The sequence below is a fragment of the Enhydra lutris genome, unplaced genomic scaffold, assembly GCF_002288905.1.
Source record: "Enhydra lutris kenyoni isolate GAN:26980312 unplaced genomic scaffold, ASM228890v2 scaffoldscaffold68, whole genome shotgun sequence".
Classification (NCBI taxonomy): Eukaryota; Metazoa; Chordata; class Mammalia; order Carnivora; family Mustelidae; genus Enhydra; species Enhydra lutris.
Window position 1 is genome coordinate 2,106,219 of NW_019154152.1, and position 25,521 is coordinate 2,131,739.

Here is a 25,521-nt window from a genome sequence, read left to right on the forward strand (position 1 = left end):
TTCTCTGTATGTTTTTGGTTCTTATCATATTGGTTTATTCCAACTGTGCATCTATCCCCTACTAAATGATGACTTAGGGGTAGTGTACTGGAAAGAATAACAAACTTGGAGTTCACTGTTGGATAGACCAAAGACAACTGCTTCTCCACCTTTGGGATGTGGGGTCTTAGAAGGTATAGACATTGCTTTGTGTATTTATTATGAATATCAATAGATATAAAAGTGCTTTATAAACTGTTGTGTGCTGCCCTTGTTAGGAGATGACTTCCACCATCATGTCGTGTGGCAAGATGGCGGAGGGAGACCACAGGAAGCATGGCAGGCAGCTGACGGATTACTCTGCAAACCCAAACCTCATGTCCCCTGGTTCAGGAGCTTCTCCAGAATGTGAAACAGGAGGTGTAGACAAGCCCAGCAAAGAGTGAGGGGTGTGGGGGGGGCAGGTCTGAGCCAGAGGACATGAAGGACATGTCACAGGACCCAGGCTAGGGGAGCAGTGTGCCTTGTGGATTAGCTGTTCTCTTGACTTCCAAGAAGAGCCCCCAGAGTGACATGCAGGCTGCCTGACAGGCTCTCCGTGGGCCATGAACTGGGCACCCTGGGAAGGGCCACTGCCCATCTCTGCCCTCCCCTGGTCCTGTTGAAGCCACAAGCACAGTGTGGTTCAGACAGGCAGCACTGGGGCCCTCCCTCAGCCACCACTGGAGAAGCAAGCTGCCTAGAGACTGGGCAAGGCTTGGAAGGCAGGGGTCAGCTGCGGCGGAACAGCCCCGCTGTTACCACGGCGAGTCCTCACCACCTCTCTGGTTAGGCAAATGCTCCCCACTTCAGAGATACAGAAACCAAGGTCCAAGCAAGTGGCAGAGTCTGGATTTGAACTCAAGTCAGGCTGGTTTAGAGGTCCCTGCTCTTTCCATTTCACTCTTGTTCAAGGGAACATAGAGGAAATTTGGCGCAGCAGGGAATGCTGAAAATGGACTTTGCCTGGGGCTCAGGCCTGCCCCGCGATCTTGAGAACCCCTGCCTGCCGCGTCCTGCTTTTTCTACCTCAGAACAAACTTCGCTTCCCCTCGGCCAACCTCTTCCATATTCTGAGATTCCCAGTGCTTAATGGAAATGAAAAAACACAAAACACCAGGCTACCACTCTGAGGTAGAAAAGGCCTTTCTGGGTCATGGCACGTGACCAAATACATCAGAGGCAGGCAAGGAAGGAAACACGTCCCTTTGAAGGTTCACACTTTAAATTCGACCCCACGTTTATGGCATGACGATTTCATGCCAGTTGGCTTTTTCGGGGGCACACTTTTTTCCCGGAGTGCCACAAAATTAGAATTTTTCAATCACAGCTAATTCCCTCTCCCCGCGTCCCCACCCAAGTTTGTATCTTAAGCATTGAGAGGCATGTTTTGAATGCACGGAAAAGGCTAAACTATGATCATTGGCTGAAGTCTAATCCCTCCTGCGATCCCAATAAATGAAAACTAAATATCAGCGAATGGATGAATTTCGGAGAAACATCTGTGTTCCATTAGAGGATCGCTGGCAACAATGGTGTTGACATACTCTGTGTTACCAGTTATTTCCTCTTGGATTTGCCGAGACTGGAGGATTCCTTCTCGTTTCTGAAACGGGGAGGGGAGGGGGAGGCGGGGAGGAGGAGAGAAAAATATGCTTTAGAAAAATTAAAAAAAAAAAAAAACAAAACTGATTAACATTCCTGATACTGAGAAAGTTACTGGTGTTTAAGAAATGAAACCCAGAGAGGAGATAGTGCCAGAAGCAAAACGAGGCCCCTGATTTCCTGGGACTGGACCGTACCATTCATGCTTAGGCGCAATTAGTGTTTATTCCAAACAAGTTGTCTGTTTCTTGGACGGTGAATCTTTTTCTTTCTTTATTGGAAGACATTTTGCTGGAAGCAAACTGTTTGCCTCCTGGAGTAATCCGAAGTAAACGGAATGGAAATGAAGGCCAGGGTGTGTCTGCCCTCCAGCTGGGGCCACAGAGGGAAGCGAAGAAACACATTCAGCTGCGGGGCTGGGGGAAGAGGACGGAGGCCAACTGAGAGAATTTAAACAGAGGGAGAGTTTTTCGGTTTTGGTTTTGTTTTTAATGGATAAATAGGGGGGCTTTTCTGTGAGCTGTACAGCCCTCAGGTAACTGGCATTTTCTCTGAGAAAAGGGTAATAAGCACTCTGGAGGCCCTCAACGCCCACCCACCCACTCATCCACTCATCCACTGATCCGTCTGTCTGTCCATCTGTCATCTGTCCATCTCCTCCCAGCAATTTATCTTTTCTTTCTTTCTTTCTTTCTTTCTTCCTTCCTTCCTTCCTTCCTTTCCTTTTCCTTCCTTCTTTCCTTTTCTTTTCCTTCCTTCCTTCCTTCCTTCCTCTCTCTCTCTCTCTTTCTTTCTTTCATGAGTCAGTGTCTTTCCTGTACAAGAATCTATGTTGGGACCGAGAGCAAATACTATGGAACGTCTGACCTAACTTCTGACCTTGAGGAATTTAGAGTAAAACAGGGTAGATGAAACAGGTATGTGAGAAAGATTTCCAAGAAAGAGTCTGGGTTTATGCCTGATGGTGCAGCTCCATTATTCTAGCAGGATCTCCCTTCACTCTCAAAAGCGTCGTGCGTCAATTACACAGTAGTCCCAGGCAGACAGGAAGGGCTGAATGAGGGACAGGAGCAGGTACTTTTAGTGGGGACGGTCAGGGACCCCTTGCAAGGGGAGGGCATCCTTGAGCTGGAATTTAACAGGATACAGAGGATTTGGCCAGACATGGGAGAGAGCATTCCAACAGAAGGGATGGCCTGAGTGAAAAGGCAGGTCAGGAGAGCACAAATGTGTCTGGGAGGCTGTCTGGAGGGCTGGCGGCTGCCATTACTCGGTGGAGAGTCAACTGCGAGCCGGTCTGGAGTTTAAACCTCATTGTGTGGGGATGGGAGCTAGTGAAAGGAGTGTTGGGGCTCAGGAAGACCCTCTGATAGGTGTGGGGAGGGAGATCCATTTCATCAGGTCTCTAAAGTCGTTCCCAGACACGTAGATGACAGCAGTTTGGGGATGGCAAATGGTTGTCAGGGCAAGTTCATCTACAAAGGCAGAGAACAGTGTCCAGAAGGAGCCTCCAAGTGTTAGCATGTCAGCTGAAACCTGCCTTCTTGCCCTCTTACCCAAACTTCTAGAACCTTCTCTTCCCACTAGCCACAGAAACGAGTGTCCTTGCAAAATGCTTTTATGGAAGGAAAGGTAGAGCTGGATAAAGGCCAAGAGCATATCCGCACTAGGTAGGAAGAACAGATTATCAAAGTAAAAAAGGAAGTAAACAAGAAAAATAAGGATATCATTTAAAAGGGATCCAGTAAGGATAAATCAAGACTTTTCCCCAATTCAGCTTCAACGTGTGTATGATTTTTACATGGGGCTACTGGTATTTGTGTCCTTGTCTTGTGAGATTCTTTAGAGACATTAAAAACTCATCTTCAACTTCATGCAGAATTCACTGCTTTTGTACAGAATGGAAAGGAATAACCCCTCACGCAGCTCCTGGATTCACCTTAACCTATTAATTGTGTCTCGAGAAGTCTCTCTGGGGTTCAGTCAGTGTCTTCTGGCTAATTCTGAGTCCTGCTTTTGTGCCTATTTAAGTCGACAAAGCACGACACCCCATACAAGCTGACACACATGGGTACCATTCTGTGCTACCTTGTCCTCTCATGAGACCAGTTCGGTCCTTTTAGCTGCACTTAGCCTTGGAACCACACATTCTCATCTACTCTGACCCTCTGGTCACCCTCTCTCTGCTCCTTAGGTGTAATCTTGTCTCCTGGCAGACAGGGCCAAAGATGACTGTTCCTATTATATCCCCCTGATGTTTAGCAAGTTAGGTCCTCAGAAGGTGTAGAAGAAATCCTTTATCACCAGGGCATGGCCCAGCAGCTGACCGAGGACAGCTCTCACAACCTCCTTCCTTCTGCTAACTTCTGATCCCTGAAAAAGCTCAGCTTTTGTCCCGGAGACATGGCCTGGCACTGTCAGGCCAAGCCTACCAGCCCTCAGGGCTCTTCCTCACCAAGGGACGGCAGAGCTGCCATACTGTACTCTTCTCCAGAACCCTGGCTAACCAGAGAGCTGCTTATTAAGGGCGTTCTCCCTCGCAGCATGTTTACTTGAAAAGAACAGAAACAAGCAAACAGAATGCTGACCTTTCCTAAATGGCCATAAAGTTGGAAAATGAAATTGAATTTGGGTATGTAATGGGGTTAGGAGCAGAGTGAGAGAGTTACAGGGAAAGAGCACACCCTCATTGTGGAAATTAGACAGCCATATGTGAATGGAAATTCCATCCAACAATCTGGGGAAGATGACCTGAGATCCCAGCCGTGCTTCTGTGCGCAGGCGAAAAGCAGCAGCGCCCTGAATACAGGCAAGGCCAGTCAGGGGCTCTCAAACACACACACACACACACACACACACACACACACACACCCCTTCACACACATAGGTGTCTGTCTCTTCCCAATGCCTGTGCCTCATCTGTTTAACCAAAAAATGATTCTCCATGGCTTATAGGGTCTAAACACAAGGCATACATCTTTTCTCCTGACCCTACTGCACACACCTCACCCTCTCCAATTCACAGTACACGGACACCCTCCTGACAACAACAGGTAAACCCCAGGCACGTGCCGCACACAAGGCTAACCCATACTCAAGCCCAACAGTTATTGCACGATAACTGATCGCTGCCACACACATTGGACACTGCACTCACATCCCTTCCCGCGGACAGCACAACAAGGACACTCAGCATTCATTCCACTATCCTTGTAATAAGCTCCCCAGGCCGCCTTAGCTCCCACACGAAGTCAGCCTCTATCCCCCTTTAAGGGCGCAGATGTTTGTCGTGCTGTCTTACCTGGACCACGACCACTTGGATGGAGACATGATCTGGGAGTCGGATTGGTGCCCGGAAATACTGGGACAGAGCAACCAGCAGATGCAAGATGGCTACCAGGCTCTTGGCATGAACAGCTGAAATAAAATAGGATTTTAAAATTAGAGAAGCTTCTTCCAGATCCTAGGCAAATATAAGCAGATATTCAAAACGTAGCAGTACCGTACCCAGTGCACCTTCTATCCTCCCATCCCCACCAAGAAGGATCTCACGGGCCTCCCCTTTTAGGCCCCCTCAGTCTTGGCCAAGTCCCATGGAGCTGCTGCTTGGATCATGTTACTTTTGGATTTCCCATATAGTGCCTCTCCACTCTAATCCAAGTTTCCAGTAGGGACCCTGACAACTGCTGAATTTTGAGATCAGATCAGCCCTCTGCCATCCCCATGTTTTTGCTCATTCTATTCTAATAACCACGAGCGTGTCTGCTCTGCCTGCTCTCTCCCTTCCCCCTTGACGGTGAACTCTTTGGGTTATCACTACTCCCCGTGTCTCAGGGCTCTACCCCAAGCACATCCCCAATAAATTGAGCACTGAGTCAGGAACACTGGGGATCCTTTCCTTTGTTCAGGGCTTAGAGTCCCTCGAGGAAGGCACACACATCTAAAGGGCTTTGTTGGTCTTCTGAACACTGTATGGTCTGTGTAGGCAGGGCCCCTTAGGGAAGGGCTGGGAGATGATGTTTATGACCCAAATAGCTTCTGTAGCTACAGAGCAATGGGCTGGATGTGAAACCACTTGTACTAGGGAAGGGTAAGCCACCACTGAGTTGTAGTTTTTGCAGCAGCCGAGAGAAGAAAATGTTATGAAAACGCTGTGACGTAATGGGTACACATGGGGTCAGTTCTCTAGAGCTTCAGTTCTCGCTTGATAAGCTATGTATTGGTTTTGTTTTTTTTTTTTAAGATTTATTTATTTATTTATTTGACAGAGATCACAAGTGGGCAGAGAGGCAGGCAGAGAGAGAGAGAGAGAGGAGAAAGCAGGCTCCCTGCCAAGCGGAGAGCCCGATTCGGGGCTCAATCCCAGGACGCTGGGATCATGACCTGAGCTGAAGGCAGAGGCTTTAACCCACTGAGCCACCCAGGTGCCCCTCTGTATTGGTTTTCTGCCTGCACGACCATTGGGTAGGCCTCTGGAGCCTCAATCCGCTCATCTTCGCAAATGGGGATAACAGTATCTATGCAGAAATACAAGTTGTAAGAATTTCCAGAGATAACGTAGGCAAAGCTTTCAGCACATAGCAGGTTGTGCTATGGAATGGTTGGAAGGGTTGATGTGTATATATATATATATATTTTTTTTTTATTATAACTCAGGAGAAAATACCTGGCACCTAGGCAATTAAGTCATGTCAACGATCTCCTCGTTCTTTCGCCTAAAAGGAAAGATTCACCAGATACCTTACCTGCCTTCACAGTCCTACCAGCCTCGTGGGTTTCTCTTTATAGGGGGGCACTTAAGGGAAGAACCAAACATGCTCATTTTGTGTACTTAGCCCACACTGGATCCATTACCAGGGTGTCATTCTCTCTGCCCTGGGACTGAGGAACCTGCTTCAGCAGAAGTCTTAAGAAATCGCCAAGAAAAGGAAATGACTCAGACATTCCTTGGGCACTCATTAGTGTTGCTTGTTATCACTGCTGTTTCAAAGAAGGCTCTCCACTGAGAGCAGCAGCCCCACACCCACACACAGCAGACGATCTGCTCCTAACTCAGCCCTCCAGAAGACATTTTTCAGTTCTGGGCTTTTGGGCATCGACCACAATTTCACCCACAGTGACAGCCTCAAAAAAGGCTCCCAGTATGGGAGTGGCCTACTGTCAAGGAGGGCTTGCTGCTGGGGTGAGGCATCACCGGGTTTGCCTGTCTGATCAGAACTGCCATATCCCTGGCCCGTCACGGAGGGCTGTAAGGACATTGGCTAACTCTGCTAGAGGAGGTGTGGTCGCAAAGCTGGCTCTTACACACGGGTGACCTGTACTTCATCTTGACCATCTCACTAAGCAGCACAGAGCTGTTTCATAAGCACCATATAGATGTCAGTCTCTTCTGATGAGGGTTCTGTCCCCCGGGGAGTTTTTTCAAAAGAAGTAATTATAGTTTCTCTCTGCCTCTTTCTCCCCTCACCCCTACACACACACTACACGTGCAGATATGTTAATTATTATGTAATATATCATCATTAAAGAATTCTGGAAAACACCATGTATAATAACCAGAGGACAGTTTAGACCAGTGGTTTTCAAAAAACAATTTTTTTTATTAAGCAGAGAAACCCTTTGTTTAAAAGCCATTAGGCAAAACAGATGAGAAAAAAAAAGTACAAATGCTCCCGTCCCCAAGTCCTAACTGCAGCCCACCCACGGCTGGCGCTCTCCTCCCTGATGCCTGAGTTCCTCCTGGCAGATCATGAGGTTGGCCAAGCATGGTTTAATAATCACGGCTTTAACAAATTATGGTATATCCACACAATGGAATAGTTTCCATGCGCTGAAGATCACTGTTGAAACAATGTAACTATAAATATTAATAATGTAATGTTAAACAGGAACAATAGAAATAATGGAAATATACACACTTATGGATATACAGATTTATTTTTTTTTAAAGATTTTATTTATTTATTTGACAGAGATCACAAGTAGGCAGAGAGGCAGGCAGAGAGAGAGGGAGAAGCAGGCTCCCTGCCGAGCAGAGAGCCTGATGCAGGGCTCGACCCCAGGACCCTGAGATCATGACCTGGGCCGAAGGCAGAGGCTTAACCCACTGAGCCACCCAGGCGCCCCTGGATATACAGATTTAAGCACATATACACACACATAGGCACACACATACACACACACGCTTGTGGCCAAGACTTAGAAAGGAATATTAAAAAAATGAAAACATGGTAGTTTCCTATTTCAAAGTTTTCTTTAGGCTAAAGATATGTCATCTTTTTCCATTAAGACAAATCCTAACAACCTTTGCATATTTGGGTGCCTGCCTCATTGCCACCTCTGAGCATGTCTCCTGGTCTCTCCCTGACACTAGACAGAATCTAGAGCCACCGTGATCTGGCGCTCAAGTCAGGAAGGCAATGTACAGATTTAGAGCAGGGCCAAGGCTCTGCTGTATAAACTGGGCACTTAGCCACTGTACCAAGAGCTGAAAAATTTCCAAGAAGCTGCTGAGCTAGAAACAGTCCTTCAAATAGGAGCTGTGGCGGAAATATAAACCCGTGCCATTTTTCAGAAGGCAATTTGACAATACGTATTATGACCTTAGAAATGTACATATATACTTTGGCCCTAAAATCCCATTCCTAGCTTTTAGCTTAAAGAAGTAACTGTGGCTATGAGCAGAGAAAACTCATCAGGCTGTTTATAAGGGTGAAAAAAAGAACCTCAAAATCCATCATTAATTAAACTGCTTATGATATACCCATGCAATGTCCTGTTACATAATGTTAAAAGTGGCAGAATATTTAATGATTTGTCAAGATTTACATCTTCTAAACATATACAGACTGAGCTCATCTTTATAAAAATAAACTCTATTTACAAAAGTATACATTTATTTTCCTCTTTCTTACGCCACTGTGTAAGACTTGATGGAGACCACCACCGGGATGATGGTCCCTATCTCTGGGTGGGCGGCTTATAGGAACAGCATGTGCAGGCTTAGTGCACAGGTGCCAGACTCTCTGGCTCTCATTCCCGGCTCCGCCACTTACCACCCATGTGACCTTGGAAGATGATACTCCTTTAGCATATATTACTGTGCTTAGTAATCACCAGTCACTCTTCTAGATTTTGGGGACTCAGTTGTGAAAAGACAAAAATCCCTGACCTCATAAAGCTTACATAAATTGTTTCTTAACTTCTCTCTGACTCTATTTTCCCATCTGTAAAATGGGCATAATAGAATTCTTATCTGAGATGAGTGAGGATTACAAGGATCAAAAGATGTAAACTGCGTAGAATAGTATAAAGCATACAGAAAAGCACCATAAATATGTTAGATGTTTATATTTAAATGTCTTTTATCTTTGTAAATTTTTAATAACAAAAATTGTTGTAAAAAAAACAGAAAAGGAAGATTTTTCTAAAGCCCTAGATGAAATGCCTTGGTAACTCATAGCTGTCCCTGCCACCTTTATCCTGACGGGAAAGGCGATACAGTGTCAAACAGCCAGACAGGAGAACAGGAGGGACGGAACTTGCCTCTAGGAGTGGGGCCCAGCACGTTCCTTACGGAAGAAGCCAGTGCTGCTTGTAAACAGGCATCACAGGGAGCTGGCCACTGAGATAATTATCTCTCTGACCTAGTAATTCAGCTCTCTTTTGGAAATCTATCTGACAGGAATAATTTGAGAGAAGCAAAAAGAGACACAACTTAAGACATTTGACTTGACCTTATCTGATAGGAGCCATAGGCCAGCAAACGTCTTGATAGGATCAACATCAACATAGGGTTTAAATTTACTATGGGATTATCTACCCCATGAAATAGAAGCAAAAGTAAGTACAAAGACCCCATGGGAATATAGGAAATACGATCTAATATTAAGAGAGAGCAAAGGGGCACCTGGGTGGCTCAGTGGGGTAAGCCTCTGCCTTCGGCTCAGGTCATGGTCTCAGGATCCTGGGATCGAGCCCCACATGGGGCTCTCTGCTCAGCAGGGTGCCTGCTTCCCTTCCTCTCTCTCTCTGCCTGCCTCTCTGCCTACTTGTGATCTCTGTCAAATAACTAAATAAAATCTTTAGAGAGAAAAAAAAAAAAAGAGCAAAATACCAGACTGTATGTGACTTCATCAAGGAAAAATAGGCATGGATATGGACAGTAGTGGGCAAAAAAATGGAAATAGCTAGATGAGAATGGTAATACAGGGGACTATTGTACCACACACATCTCCCTGTAAGAAATGAAGGTAAATGCGAACCAAACAAATCATTAAAAGCCACTGAACACAATGGTCTTCTGGGGTACCTGTGTAGCTCAGTCAGTTAAGTGTCCAATTCTTGGTTTCAGCTGAGGTCATGATCTCAGGGTGGTGAGACTGAGCCCCGGGTTAGGCTCTGTGCTCAGCACTGAGTCTGCTGGAAATTCTCTCCTTCTGCCTCTCCCCCCACTCATGCATGTGCTTGCTCGCTCTCTCTCTCTCAAATAAATAAATCTCTATTTATTATGAAGGTTTTTAAATTTATTATAAAGATTTATTTATTTGAAAGAGAGCAGAGCGAGAAAGAACACTTGGGGGGGGCCAGGGGCAGAGGGAGAAGCAGACTCCCCACTGAGCCAGGAGCCTAATGTGGGGCTCGATCCCAGGACCCTGCGATCATGACCTGAGCCAAAGGCAGATGCTTAACCGACTGAGCCACCCAGGCGCCCATAGATAAATCTTTAAGACAAAAACAAACAAAAAACCCCATTCTTCTGTCTTTCCCAAACTGGGTTCCCTAGCAAGTTAAGAGGTGTTTTGTTTGGAGGGGTACATGGGGATGGTCCATATTCAGGGAGCAGGAAGTAGAATGAGATGAAAGGAAGTGGGGCTCTTCATTGGAAGACTTTTAACGCTCGTGACTGTTGTGGAGTTCCAAAATGTAGCTGCAGCTCCTACACACGTAATCAAGGGCTCTTCCTCTCCCCCTGCACCCCCAACACTATTAGCAGACCCTGGGGCAGCATCCAGGGCCCAGCACTTGGCCTCTCCTCCTGCTCCTGGGTGTTTGTCAGGCAGCGGATGCCCCATTCCAAGCAGCGTGTGCTGTGTGCGCCAAGATGTAATTACACAGCAGGAGACATGCGGCATCTCCCCTCCAGTGTCAGATGCTAGAAACTCGCTGAAGAGGCTGTGTCTGGCAGCTACTGGGTCTCTAAGTTGAGGGGTAAAGATTTCCTTTTGTCTCCCAAGTTGGAAAGGCATGCTTTGTTTTCTGGTCTTGGTGGGGAGGGCAGGTGTCCATTCTAAGTTTTTATGAACTGGATACAACAAGGTCTAGTACTTAACCCCTGATACTTAACAGCAGAGAACACCATCTAGATGATTTTATCAATCTGAATTCTTCTTTTCATCTATTGCAAAGAAGAAAACAACTCTGGACTCCCTCCGAGAAAGCTGTTATTGCCACTGGGTTCACCAGATTTGCTGAAGTAACGCTGATTCTGTTACGGACTCATAGTGTCCATAGCAGACTGGCGGGCCCTTAAGAAAAGAATAGGCCATTTACATTTTCCCAGGTCCTGGAGCTACAGTGACTGTTGTCTGAATTTGAAAATCCCGTTCCAGGGCCTGTGATCTCAGCCAGATCTTTGACCCTTCTGGAAGATAGAGGGCTGAGAGGAAGGTCATGGGCTTAAGAACAGAATCAAGTCCTCCCCACCCTACCCTGCTCAAGAAGTAGGGATCCTTACCTCCTCCCCCCTCTATGAGTTGGAGACACACCTTTCTCGAAAGGTTGTGCTGGGCGAGCTCAGTCAGGAGGAGTCACCTCCTCCTCCCGGTCTCCCATGAGCTTGCTACAAACAGCCTTTCACAGAAGCGCACACCGGACTTGGTTCTTTTCCCGGCAGTGCAGAGTAGTTCTCTGAGGAAGGGCACGTCTGGTTCAATGCTAAATGGGTTTGCACCCCCCACCGCGGGCCTGCCAGCTCCCTGGATGGCCTCTCAGGGAAACTGAGGGGTGGGGACCACAGCCCCATCCTTCTTTGTGAAACTCACAGTCCACGTTCCACTTGATGCTCCTGGGAGGAAGCTTCAGGGTTTCGTTGATCTTCTCCAGGACAGTCTGCAGCTTTTGCTTCTGAGCTATCTCGGACTGGGTGACTTCGGCAACATTTAGCTTCTCGCTCTCAAGCTTCTCTAGGGTGACAAGGGGGAGAGAGAGCAGCCGTTACCTCCAGCCACAGACCACCCCAACTCACGCGTTAGCTCGCTCATTCATTCCCTCCCATGTACACCTGCGCTCGCACATCTGCTTGCTCCACCAGTGTATACGGAACACCGCTATGTGAGGGACACTGCCCTCCCCTCAGCCGATGGTGGCACTGGTGACACCAGCATGGTGAGAGCTTGTGACTCTCTTGAATCCCCACATGATAGGCTCCCAGGAACACAGAAGTGGGGCATGTAACCCAGCCTGTCATAATTGAACCCTTCTCCACCATTCTGGATTCTTCCCTCTTTTCAACGCTGCCTTCTCCAAGTGTACTCGGGGCCCCAACTAGAAAGCCTTGTGTGCCTCCCCTGGGCCTTTTGCACATTTCTGTCCTGTGCGTATAGGTACGTGTCCTGCTGAATCACATTTATCTGTTCTAAGCACCTTTTTCCTTATAAACCCACCTGGAATGTAACTTATTTGATGTGTCCTGTTTCATAAATTCTAAAGCATACTCCCCCCCCATACATATTTTAATGCTCTGTTACGAAATCAGAGCTTCTTCAAATTAATGGCATTCTATGGTTGTGGTCTGCCAGGTGGAAGACAGGAGCTCTCACTGCTTCATGTGGGCGCCTTGGGTTCTAGCTCTTCACAGTGTGGCCACTTTCTTGTCTCAATCAGCCTAGAAGAACACTTTCCAAAAGTAGGAAATAAAAATTCTAAGGAAAAAGAAAGCTTTGGGTAATAGCAATTTAAATGATTTTTCTTTTTTGGAGTGGTACTTGTAAAATGGTATATTTTAAAATCAATTGTTCTTGAATGCAATGGCATAACCCCTTAATACTTACAGACAAACAGTCTAATCATTTCATTGGTCTGAATTTTTATCCATTAAGACAAACTTTGGATTTCCGAACGGGAAGTATTAACTGCTATTGGATTCACCTAATCTCTCCACAACTCCTTCAGGACTGATAGAACCGACACTCTGAAAAAGGTTTAAAATGTCTTTTTCCTTCATTTTTAAGGACTACCCTATAAAAGAATTAAACTTTATGCCAATGGGTCTCCCCATTGCTTATATAATATCTTTTATTTTTCAGTAGTTGTAGCTTATCCAGATCAAATATCCCTCGGGTAATTCTTTGAAGATGAGATTGTCCACTGGAGAATTTCCACAGTTTTTGTGGATTTAAGAATTCTTTTGTGCATCTGGATAGAATGGGCTCAAGCTCTTCTCATTTTTGGAGGCCTGAGTGTTCTCCTTCTCTTCTCTTGGGTTGCTTACGGCCATCATTCTTTATTTCTAAATGTCAGGGATGTACTAAGCCTATATTTAAATGTCTTCCTCTTGATTGTTCAAATGTGAAGAGACCATGTGTGCCTTTTCTATTTTTAGGCTGTGAATTCTTATCTTGGATCCTCTCCTACTGAAGAAATGACAAGTTGTTTGTATCTTATGTTGCAATCACAATTTTGGTAGTTTGGTAGAGGCTGTCCAAAGTGCTAGGTTAAGGAACCTTCTGAAACCTTCTCTTGGCTAAGAAGAAAAGATCACCAGGTTAGGATAGTGATGAGTGTCTTGGGAGAGTGCTTGGGGTGGGGGGTGGGTGAGGGTAGGAGTGGCAGTGTCAGAATCACTCTCCAGCTGGCCATGTTGTGGTACATCATGGCCTGTGATTTTTCATATTTATAACCTTCTGCTGGCATTGGACTTCTTAGGTCTCTGAGTCTGTTTTCTAGCTCACTAACTTTTTTTTGCACTGTTGTCCATTCTGTTCTCATTTTTTTTAAAAATTGAATTTTAGACATTACCTACTAGAATACTCCTTTTTTCTGTTTTTGCTGTTATTTTTGTCACAATAGTAACATTATGATGCTTTCTTCTTAAAATTAAGAAAAGTTTGATTTTTAACATCTAGCATTATTCAGAAGGAGACTTTTTATTGTTTGCTTATTTCTTTTGCATTACTAATTTTGGAGAAAATGTAATTCTGCTTTACTTTTTTTTCTACTTTAGTTATGCTTTGGGTTTTTTGCTTTTAATTTTTGTGGGATATTTTATTTTAGGCACTGATATTGGTATAATGTGGATTTGAGTAGATAGAATATCTTGAAGTAAACTTTGTTAATAGTTTTAGGTATATCTTTTCATGTTCACACACACAGAGTTCTCTCTCTCTCTCATTCTCTTTTAATGAAAGTGAGATTACAATGTATATATTTTTCTGCTACTTTTTTATTCATTCAAACATTTATTATGAGTATCTAGGTCAACATATATGGATATAATTCATTTTTTGGGTACCTTTTGACCACCTTTACCTACTCTGTCCACCCCAACACCTTACTTCTGGCAACCACCACTCTGTTCTCTTTATCTATGAGCTTTTTTTAAAAAATAAAAATTCAACATGTAAGTAAGATCATATAGTATTTTACTTAGCATAGTGATCTCAAAGTCCATCTATGTTATTGTAAATAGCAAGATTTCACTCTTTTTTATGACCAAATAATACTCCACTCTATAAATATACATACACCGTGTCTTCTTTATCCATTCATCCATTGATAGACACTTAAGTTGTTTTCATATCTTGGCTCTTGTAAATAATGCTCCAGTGAACATAGGGATGCACATATCTTTCAATTAGCGTTTTCATTTTCTTCTTTAGACAAATAACCAGAAGTGGAATCAGTGGATCATATGGTATTTTCATTTTTTATTTTTTTTTAAAGATTTTATTTATTTACTTGACAGACAGAGACCACAAGCAGGCAGAGAGGCAGGCAGAGAGAAAGTTGGAAGCAGGCTCCCTGCTGAGCAGAGAGCCTGATGCGGGGCTCAATCCCAGGACCCTGGGATCATGACCTGAGCTGAAGGCAGAGGCTTTAACTCACTGAGCCACACAGGCGCCCCAATTCATTTTTAATTTTTTAAAGAACCCCCATACTGTTTTCCACAGTGGCTGCACCAGTTTACATTCTTAGCAACAGTGCATGAAGTTTCCCTTTTCTTCACATCCTTGTCAATATTTATTATTTCTTGTCATTCTGGTACTAGCCATTCTGGTACTAGCTCTTCTGACTCATGTTAGGTATTATTGTGGTTTTGAGTTGCCTTTCTCCAATGATTACTGATGTTGTGCACCTTTTCATGTGTCTGTTAGCCATCTGAGTGTCTTCTTGGGAAAAGTGTCTGTTTAGATCTTCTGTGCATTGTTAATTTTGAATGTCTTCCTCCCCCCCCCCCCCCCTTTTTTTTTTTTTTTTTTTGCTGTTCAGTTCCATGAGTTCTTTAAAATTCGGATATTAAACCCTAGCAAATATTCTCCCCCCCCCCCACTTCGGTAGGTTGCCTTTTCATTGTGTGGATGGTATCCTTTGCTGTGCAGAAGCTTTTAATTTTGATGTGGTCCCACTTATTTTTGTTTATGTTGTCTTTGCTTTTTGTGTCAAATCCAAAAAAACGACCACTGAGACAAATGTCAAGGAGATGACTGCCTAAGTTTTCTCCAAGGAGTATTCCGGTTTCAGGTCTATGTTCAAGCTTAAAGACCCATTCTGAGTTAGTGTTTGTGTATGTTGTAAGACAGTGGTCCATTTTCATTCTTTTGCATGTGGCTGTCCAGTTTTCCCAATACCATTTACTGAAGAAACCATATATTCTTGGCTCCTTTGTCATAAATTAATTGGCCATAAATGTGCGGCTTTATTCCCAGGCTCTCTATTCTGTTCCATTAATGTATGTGTCTGTTTTTATGCCAATACCATATTGTTTTGACCACTGGAGCTTTGTAATACTGTTTGAAATCAGGGAGCGTGGTGCCTCCCCTTATTCTTCTTTGTCAAGATTGTTTTGGCTATTAGAGGTCTTCTGTGGTTCCATACAAATTTTAGGATCCTTTGTTCTATTTTTTTTTTCTGGACAATGTATCTTTATTTCTATCTATTTATTTTCATTTGCATATAATTGACACAAAATGTTATAATAGTTTCAGGTGTACAAAAGAGTGATTCAGGGATGCTTGGGTGGCTCAGCTGGTTAAGTGACCACCTTCAGCTCAGGTCATTATCCCAGGGTACTGGGATAGAGTTCCACATCGGGCTCCCCCTGCTCTGCAGAGAGCCTGCTTCTCCCTCTCCCTGCCACTCCCCTGCTTGTGCTCTCTCTCTCTCTCTCTCTGTGTCAAATAAATAAATAAATAAATAAATAATAAATAAAATCTCTAAAAAATAGTGATTCAACAAGTTTACTATGCTATGTTCACTACAAATGTGGCTACCATTTGTCTTGCTACATCTCCATTACAACATCATTGACTATATTCTTTATGCTGTGTCTTTTATTCCCGTGACTTATTTCATAACTGGAAGCCAATTTCTCCCTCTCCCCTAATTCTGTGAAAACTACCATTGGAATCTCAATAGGGATAGGATTGAATCTGTAGATTGCTTTGGGTAGTACGGACATTTTAACAATATTAATTCTTCTAACCCATAAACACAGAATATCCTTCCATTTGTGATCTTCAATTTCTTGCAGGAATGTCTTACAGTTTTAAGTGCAAAGGTCTTTCCCCTCCTTGGTTAAGTTTATTCCCTGGTATTTTACTCTTTTTTGATGTGATTGTACAGGAGATTGTTTTCTTAATTTCTTTCTGACAGTTTCTTGGTATATAGAAATGCAACAAATTTTTATGTATTGATTTTGTATCCTGGAACTTTACTGAATTTGTTTGCTAGTTCTAACAGATTTTTTGGTGGAGTCTTTGGGATTTTCTCTATACAGTATCATGTCACTTGCAAATAGTGATAGCTTTACTTCTTCCTTGCCAAACTGGATGCCTTTTATTTATTTTTCTTGTCTAACTGTTCTGGCTAGGAATTCCAATACTATGTTGAATAAATGTGTCTAGGGTGGGCATCCTTGTCTTGTTCCTTATCTTTGAGAAAAAGCTTCCAGCTTCTCACCATTGGGTATGTAGACTTGTCATATAGAGCCTTTATTATATAGAGATACATTCTCGCTGTACCCACTCTGTTGAGAATTTTTATCATTAATGGATGTAGAATTTTGTCAAATGCTTTTTCTACATCTGTTGAGATGATCACATGATTTTTATCCTTCATATTGTTAATGTGGCATATCACACAGATTGATTTGTGGATATGAAACCGTTCTTGCATCCTTGGAATAAATCCCATTTGATCATGTGTATGATCCTTTTAATGTATTATTGAATTCACTTTGTTAATATTTTGTTGAGGATTTTAAAATCTATGTTCATTAGGGATATTGTTGCCATTTTCTTATGGTGTCCTTGTCTGGTTTTAGCATTGGGGTAACACTGGTATTGTAAAATCAGTCTGGAAGTGTTCCCCACTCTTCTATTTTTGGGAAGAGTTTGAGAAGGATTGGTATTAATTTTTTTTAAACGTTTGATAGAATTCACCAGTGAAGCCATCTGGTCCTGGATTTTTGTTCGTTGGGGACTTTTTAATTACTGATTCAGTTTCCTTACTAATAATCAGTTTGTTCAGATTTTCTATTTCTTCATGATTTAGTCTTGGTGAGTTGCATATTTCTAGGAATTTATCAATTTCTTCTAGGTTGTACAATTGGTGTATAATTATTCATAGTAGTTTCTTATGATCCTTTGTATTTCTGTAGTATCAACTGTAATATCACCTCTTTCATTTCTGATTTTGCATCCTCTCTCTGTGAGTCTGGCTAAATGTTTGTCAGTTCTGTTTATCTCTTTAAAAAAAAAACAGCTCTGGGGCACCTGGGTGGCTCAGTGGGTTAAGCCTCTGCCTTCAGCTCAGGTCATGATCTCAGGGTCCTGGGATCGAGCCCCGCATCAGGCTCTCTGCTTGGCAGGGAGTCTGTTTCCCCCCCTCTCTCTGCCTGCCTCTCTGCCTACTTGTGATCTCTGTCTCTGTCAAATAAATAAATAAATAAAATCTTTAAAAAAAAACCAGCTCTTAGTTTCACTGATCTTTTCTATTATCTTTTTAGTTTCGAAACATGTCCCTATAGGATACATGTCTCATTCAAACATACAAGTATCTTTCTATGCCAGTACGTATTGATAAAACTCATTTTAAAAATCTACCTAATTATTATGGGACATAACTTATTCAACCATTCCTCTGTAGATACATAGTCAGGTTATAAGCCACTTTTTCCCCATTTGTATTAAAGTTTCAATAAATGCATGTGTGGGTGGGCATGTGTGTATGTTACCAGCTGATTATTGCTAGTTAAAAGAAAAGCTGTTGCCTTACAGATCTTCTTCCTAGAGTCATCTTACCAAATCTCCTTATTAGTTCTATTATTGTTTATTTGAGTTTTTAGCATTCTCTGGGTATGGAAATAAGATAAAACATAGTTATCTCGATGTTGTAAGCTTATATCATTTATTTCAATTTCATGACATTTTAAAATAAAAGATTTGAGAACCTCTTTCACTATTTCTATCCCCTACTTTATTTTTAAAATTCTCAACCCCCAAAATTTAACAGATCCACTCAAATATCCTTATAGTTAAATAGTAATTGCACTCATTGTTGCTAAGTATTTACAGATAGTTTCTTTCTCAAGACTCCTGGTTTTTCTCTTTTGCTCTTTATTAGGCTAATTTCAGCTTGCTACATGAAAATTTTCTACTGCTGAAATTTTATTCTCCCATGAAATTGTTTCTTTCATGTTTCTATAGTTCTGCAAATTGTTCATCATTAGTTTAACTTGTTGTAAAGTAATAGGCATGACTTTGAAGTAAGATGCTATTTAGAAAATTTTCTCAGGATTATTTTGTGAATCTTTCACTTGTTTTTGAATTTAGCATCCCAGTATGCTTTTGGAGAAATTATTTTTAGAAAACAATGAAATAGTATTCAAAAGTTTTGAAGTATCAAGACAGGGCAGAATAAACTCAATTACTCTGAATGGTAGAAAAACCGAGATGTTCCAAGAAACAGAGTTACTATATATAACATACTATATTAATGTAACTATTTTTCAGAGAATCAGAGTACATAAAATACTCTTTCCAGTATGAGTGATTCCTGAGTTATTACATTTGTACTTTCCAAATATACAGAGAGGCTTTGTTAGAAAATTTTTTTAAATTGTATCATGGCCAGAGAATTTGGTCTGTATAATAATATGTTGAGATACACTTTATGGACACATTCAAATTCTGTAAGTGTTCCATATGCAGTTTTCTGAAAAGAAAGAATACTCCAGTTTTGGTATGGCTGGTTAATTGTATTCTCCAAATCTCTATCCTTATGAACTTTTTTCTTAATGTGTTTATTAATAGGTATATGTTAAAAATCTAACACTGTGATGGCAATTTATGATGTCCCTATAATTCTGATTGTCATTTTTATACAGTGATGCACAAAAAAATAGGTTTAAAGTGTCTGTATTTTAGGTTTAAAGTGTCTGTATTTTCCTAGTAGCTTTATTCTCCTCAATATGTAGAGACTTTCTACAGTAATTCTTTTTGCCCTAAAGTCTGTTTTGTCAGATGTTAAAATAGTTACCTCAGCTTTCTTTTAATTAGTATTAGTCTAGTGTATGCCATTATTTCCACTCTTCAAACCACCCTAATGCGGGTTTTGAACTCACCACCCTGAGATCAAGACGTGAGCTAAGATGAAGAGTCAGGTGCTTAACCTACTGAGCCACCCAGGTACCCCTAATTATTTCCAAGCTTTAAACCATTCTTTGTCCTCATAAATTAAGAGTGTCTCTTGTAAACAGCCTGTAAAAAAATGCTGGGCTATCTAGTCTGACAATCTCTGTCTTTTAAATGGATAAAGTCAGTTTATATTGAAAGGGTTCATCAATATACCTGGATTCACTTCTACCAACTTACTTTCAACTTTCTATTATTCTGCTTTTCTGGTTTTTTATCCACTCTTCCATCCTTGCTTTCTCTTGGACTAAGGTTTCTATTTTCTCATTTCATTTTTTTCCCCATTGCTAGTAGGGAGGTTTACACTCTGTTTTATTATTTTAGTGGCCACCCCCCAAAAATTTATCATGTGTATTTAATTTAATAAAAATAATACAGGCTTTCTCAGTCTGACTTATTGCACTTAGCCTGTGTACTAAATAATACGGGGCTTGAGATACTTTGACTCTAGTCATACTCTTCCTGACCTAAATGCTATTATTGGTATTTTATCTTAATTTTTAAAATCAACAAATTAGACATCATTTTGATCATTTATATTCATTTAATTATTGCTTTCATCTACCCACCATGGTGATCTTTTTTATTGTAGATATAGGTTTTTATTTCATTTTATTAAAAAAAATTTTTGTGTAGAGTTCACACAATGTTACATTAGTTTCAGATGTACAAAACAGTGACTCAACATCTCTGTATATTATGCTACGCTCTCCACAAGTGTAGCTACCATCTGTCACCATACAGCACTATTACAATATCACCAGCTTTATTTCCTTTACTGTATATTTTATTCCCATGATTTACTCATTCCATAACTGGAAACCTGTATTTCCCATTCCCCTTTGTCCATTTTTGCCTATCTGCTACCCCTTCCTTCTGGAAAGCATGAGTTTGTTTTCTGTATTTATGGATATGATTCTGCTTTTTGTTTATTCATTTGTTATGTTTTTTTACATTCCACATAAGTGAAATCATATGATATTTGGCTTTCTCAGTCTGACTTATTGCACTTAGCCCAATACCCTCTGGGACCAACCATGCTGTCACAAATGGCAAGATCTCAACGTTTTTTCATGGATAATATTCCACTATATATACATATATACACACAACTTCTTTATCCATTCATCTATCAATGGGCACTTGGGTTCCATATCTTGGTTATTATAAATAATGCTGCAAAAAACACTGGGGTACATAGATCTTCAAATTGGTATTTTTGTTTTCTTTGGATAAATATGTAGTAGTGGAATTATTGGATGGTAGGGTATTTCTATTTTTAATTTTTTTGAGGAAACTCCATACTTTTTTCCACAGTGGCTGCACCAATTTACATTCCCACCAAGAGTGCACAAGGGTTCCCTTTCCTTTGTATGCTCACTAACACTTGCTATTTCTTGTCTCTTTGATTTTAGCCATTTTAACTGGTTTAAAGTGATACCTCATTGTGGTTTTGATTTACATTTCCCTAATGATTACCGGTGTTGAACATTTTCTCATGTATCTGCAGACTGTCTATATGTCATCTTTGGAAAAATGTTCTATTCAGGTCCTCTGCCTATTTTTAATTGGGTTATTTGATTTTCTTGGTGTTAAGTTGTATAAGTTCTTTACATATTGTGTATATTAATCCCTTGAGAGATATGTCATTTTCAAATATCTTTCTCCTTTCAGTAAGTTGCTTTTTTGGACTTTTGTTTTTTTCTTCACTGTGCATACGCTTTTTGTTTTGATGTAGTCACCTTAGTTTATTTTTATTTCCCATATCTTAGGAAATATATCTAGAAAAATGTTGCTATGGACAATGTCAAAGAAATTACTGCTTATGTTCTCTTTTAAGATTTTTATGGTTTCAGGTCTTACATTTAGGCCTTTAATACATTTTGAGTTTATTTTTGTACGTAGTGTAAGAAAGGGTCCAGCTTCATTCTTTTGCATGTTGCTGTCCAATTTCCCCAACACCATTTGTTGATGAGACCATCTTTTCCCTATTGTATATTCTTGCCTCCTTTGTCACACCTTAATTGACTACATAGGCATGGTTTTATTTCTGAGCTCTTTATTCTACCTACCATGTGACCTTTGCTCATCACTTTTTGTTACTTTTCAGATCTTTACTTTGGGTTCATTTTTCTTGTTCTGGAATACATCCTTTAGAGATACCTTTTAGTGAGGGTCTGTTGGAAATAAACCCTCTTAATTTATGTTTGCTTAAAATGTCTTCATTTTCTCATTTAAAAATTTTTCAAAATTAAATTCAATTAACATATAGTGTATTATTAGTTTCAGAGATAGAATTTAGTGATGCATCAGTTTCACAGAACACCCAGTACTCACTATATCAAGTGCCCTCCTTAATGCCCATCACCCAGTTACCTCATCCCCCACTTGCCTCCCCTCCAGCCACCCTCAGTCTGTTTTCTATAGTTCAGTCTCATTTTTAAAAAACAGCTTTTTTTCTGGGTAACTTATAACTTGGCATTTTTTTCCTGAATTTTGAAGATTTCATTTCAATATGTTTTGGCTATTGTTGTTTCTGATGAAAGATAGCTTTCACTCTGTTGTTACTTTATAGGTAATCTATCTTTTCTCTCTGCTTTTAATCATTTCTTTATTTTCAGTATTCCTTACAAAGGTTTCATTATAAAGTGTGCAGGTATAGATTTATTTATCCTCTTTGGGAGTCTATGAGCTTCCTTAATCCGAAAATTCATATTATTGATCAATTCTAGAAAATTCCCATTCATATATCTTTAAATATTGCCTATTCCTCATTTTCCTTACCTTCTCCTGCTAGGATTGTAATTAGCTATATGTTGGATTTTCTTAGAAAATCTCTGTCTTTTGATTCTCTTTCTTATTTTAGGCACTATTGTCTCTCTAAATTGCCTTCTGGGTAATTTCTTCAGTGCCAACTTCCAGTTCACAAATTCTTCCTTTAGCTATGTCTAATCCATTGCATTTTCTAATGACTACTTTTTTGTTTTCATATCTAGAAGGTCTGTTTGGTTCTCTTTCACATTGACTTGTCCAATTTTGATAGCTAGTTTTTAAAAAAAGATTTATTTTAGAGAGCAAGTGAGCATGGGGGAGGGGTGGAGGGAGAGGGAGAGAGAGTTTTAAGCAGACTCCATGCTGAACACAGAGCCCAACTCAGGGTTTGACCTCATGATCCTGAGATCACAACCTGAGCTGACACTTTGCTGGCTGCACCACCCAGGTGCCCTTTGATAGCTATTTTTTAAAAATAGCCTTTCAATAGCCTTGTAAAATTTTTGTTTTGACATATTTAAATATATTTTATATTCCAGGACTGATCAGTAGCTAACATATAGCATTTGTGGGATGAATTTACAGTTTATTATTCTGTCGGTATTTGTGCAAAGTGGCTTGCTTCATATGTGTTTCATTTCTGATTTTTAGCTTTTTTGGAATTTTTTCTCTGGGAGCTCTTTGTGACCTGGGTTTAAAGTTCATTCCTCTGAAAGGACATATGTTTTCTTCTACCTTGGGGAGCATTAATAATCTGGAATAACTTTTAACTATATTTTAATCTTGGTGGTTTTTTTGATAATATAGCAAACTTTAATTTTTATTTTAATTATTTTTATTTTTAATTGAAGTACAGTTGACATATTAGGCTCGATGAACAACGTAGTGATTCAAATAATTATGTAGATTATGAAAAGCTCACCATGATGTGTATCTATCATTGGTCACTATATAAAGTTAGCCCAATATTACTGACTATGTTCCCCATGCTGTACCATTCAACCTCATGATTATGTATTTTATAACTGGAAGTTTGTACCTCTTAATCCCCTTCAACTATTTTTCCCATTCCCCAAGCCCCCTCCCCTTTGGCAACCATCAGTTCTCTGTGTTTGTCATTCTGTGTTTTTGTTTGTTTTATTTTTTAGATTCCACATATAAGTGAAATTGTATGGTATTTGTCTTTCTCTGACTTATTTCACTTAGGATAATACTCTCTGGGTCCATCTATGTTGTCCCAAATGGCAAGATCAGATTCTTTATAGCTGAATAATACTCTATTGTGTGTGTGTGTGTGTGTGTGTGTGTGTGTGTGTGTATCACATTTTCTTTATCTTCTTATCCATTGATAGACACTTAAGTTCTTTCCATAACTTGGCTATTATAAGTAAAGTTCCCGTAAACATAGGGGTGCATATATCTTTTCAAATTAGTGTTTATATTTTCTTTGGGTAAATATCCAGTAGTGGAATTATTGAATAATAGGGCATTTCTGTTTTTAATTTTTTGAGGATCCTCCATATTGCTTTTCACATTGGATGTACCAGTTTGCATTCCCACCAAGAATGCACAATGGTTTCTATTTCCCCATGTCTTCTCCAACACTTGTTGTTTCTTGAGTTATTTTAGCCATTCTGACAGGTGTGAGGCAGTATCTCATTGTCATTTTGATTTGCATTTCCCTGATGATGTGATAATAAGTATGTTTTCATGTGTCTGTTGTCCATCTGTATGTCTTCTATGGAGAAATGTCTATTCATATCTTCAGCCATTTTTTAATTAGATTATTTGGTTTTGGGTATTAAGTTGCTGAATTCTTTATATATTTTATATATATTTGTATATTTTGGATACTAACCCTTTATTAGACACATCATTCGCAAATATGTTCTCCTATTCCATAGGCTGCCTCTGAACTTTCTTCATTGTTTCGTTTTCTGTGCAGAAGATTTTTATTTTGATGTAGAACCAATAGTTTATTTTTTTGTTTCCCTTGCCTCAGGAGATGTATCTAGAAAAGAGTTGTTATGGCAGTGTCAGAGAAATTACTGCCTGTGCTCTCGTCTAGGATTTTTATGTTTTCAGGTCTCCTATTTAGGTCTTTACTTCATTTTGAGTTTATTTTTGTGTATAGTATAAGAAAGTCATCCAGTTTCATTCTTTTGCATGTTGCTGTCCCCAACATTGTTTATTGAACAGACTGTCTTTTTCCCATTGGATATTCTCACCTGCTTTGCTGAAGACTAACTGACCATGTATTTGTGGGTTCATTTCTGGGTATTCTATTCTGTTCCATTTATCTATGTGCTTATTTTTGTGCCAGTACCATACTATTTTGATTATTACAGCTTTGTAATATAACTTGAAGTCTGGAATTATGATACCTCCAGTTTTGTTCTTCTTTTACAAGATTGCTTGAGCTATTTGGGGTCTTTCGTGGTTCCATACAAATTTTAGGATTGTTTGTCCTAGTTCTGTGAAAAATGTTGTGGGTATTTTCATAGGGATTGTATTAAGTCCATAGATTGCTTTAGGCAGTCTAGATATTTTAATAATTACTTGGTTCTTCCAACCTATGAGCATGGAATATTTTTCCATTTCTTTGTGTTGTATTCAATTTCTTTTACCAATGTTTTATGGTTTTCAAAGAACAGGGCTTTCATCTCTTTGGTTAAATTTATTCCTAGGTATTTTATTCTTTCTGGTACAATTGTAAATGGGATTACTTTCTTAATTTCTCTTTCTGCTCCTTCATTATTAGTGTATAGAAATGCAAGAGATTTCTGTATTTTGATTCTGTATCCTGTGAATTTACTGAACTCATTGATCAGCTTCAAGAAGTTTTTGGGTGGTCGTTAGGGGTGTTTCCATATAGTATCATGTCATCTGCAAATAGTGGAGGTTTTACTTCTTCCTTACCAATTTGGATACATTTTATTTCCTTTTGTTATCTGACTGTTGTGGCTAGGATTCCAGTACTATATTGAATAAAAGTGGTGAGAGTAAACATCCTTGTCTTGTTCCTGACCTTAGGGAAAAAGCTGTTTTTCTCCACTGAGTATATTTGTTGTGAGATTTTCATATAAGGTCTTCTATTATGTTGAGGTATGTTCTCTCTAGACCTACTCTGTTGAGGGTTTTTATCATGAATATATATTGTACTTTAGTCAAATGCTTTTTCTGCATTTATTGAAATGATCATATGGTTTTTATC

The 25,521-nt window shown here is 40.4% G+C and overlaps 1 protein-coding gene across 1 annotated transcript in view; it reads right to left on the bottom strand.

Annotated features, from left to right (window-relative positions):
• Positions 1 to 25,521, bottom strand: part of LOC111159418 (parvin alpha) — a 170,578-nt gene that overhangs the window by 18,047 nt on the left and 127,010 nt on the right. Inside the window, exons 5-7 of the mRNA XM_022521866.1 lie at positions 11,667 to 11,807; positions 4,925 to 5,040; positions 1,566 to 1,624 (exon numbers count right to left, since the gene is read on the bottom strand). Of these exons, the coding sequence (XP_022377574.1) occupies positions 1,566 to 1,624; positions 4,925 to 5,040; positions 11,667 to 11,807 (316 nt within the window). The remainder of the gene's footprint in view (positions 1 to 1,565; positions 1,625 to 4,924; positions 5,041 to 11,666; positions 11,808 to 25,521) is intronic.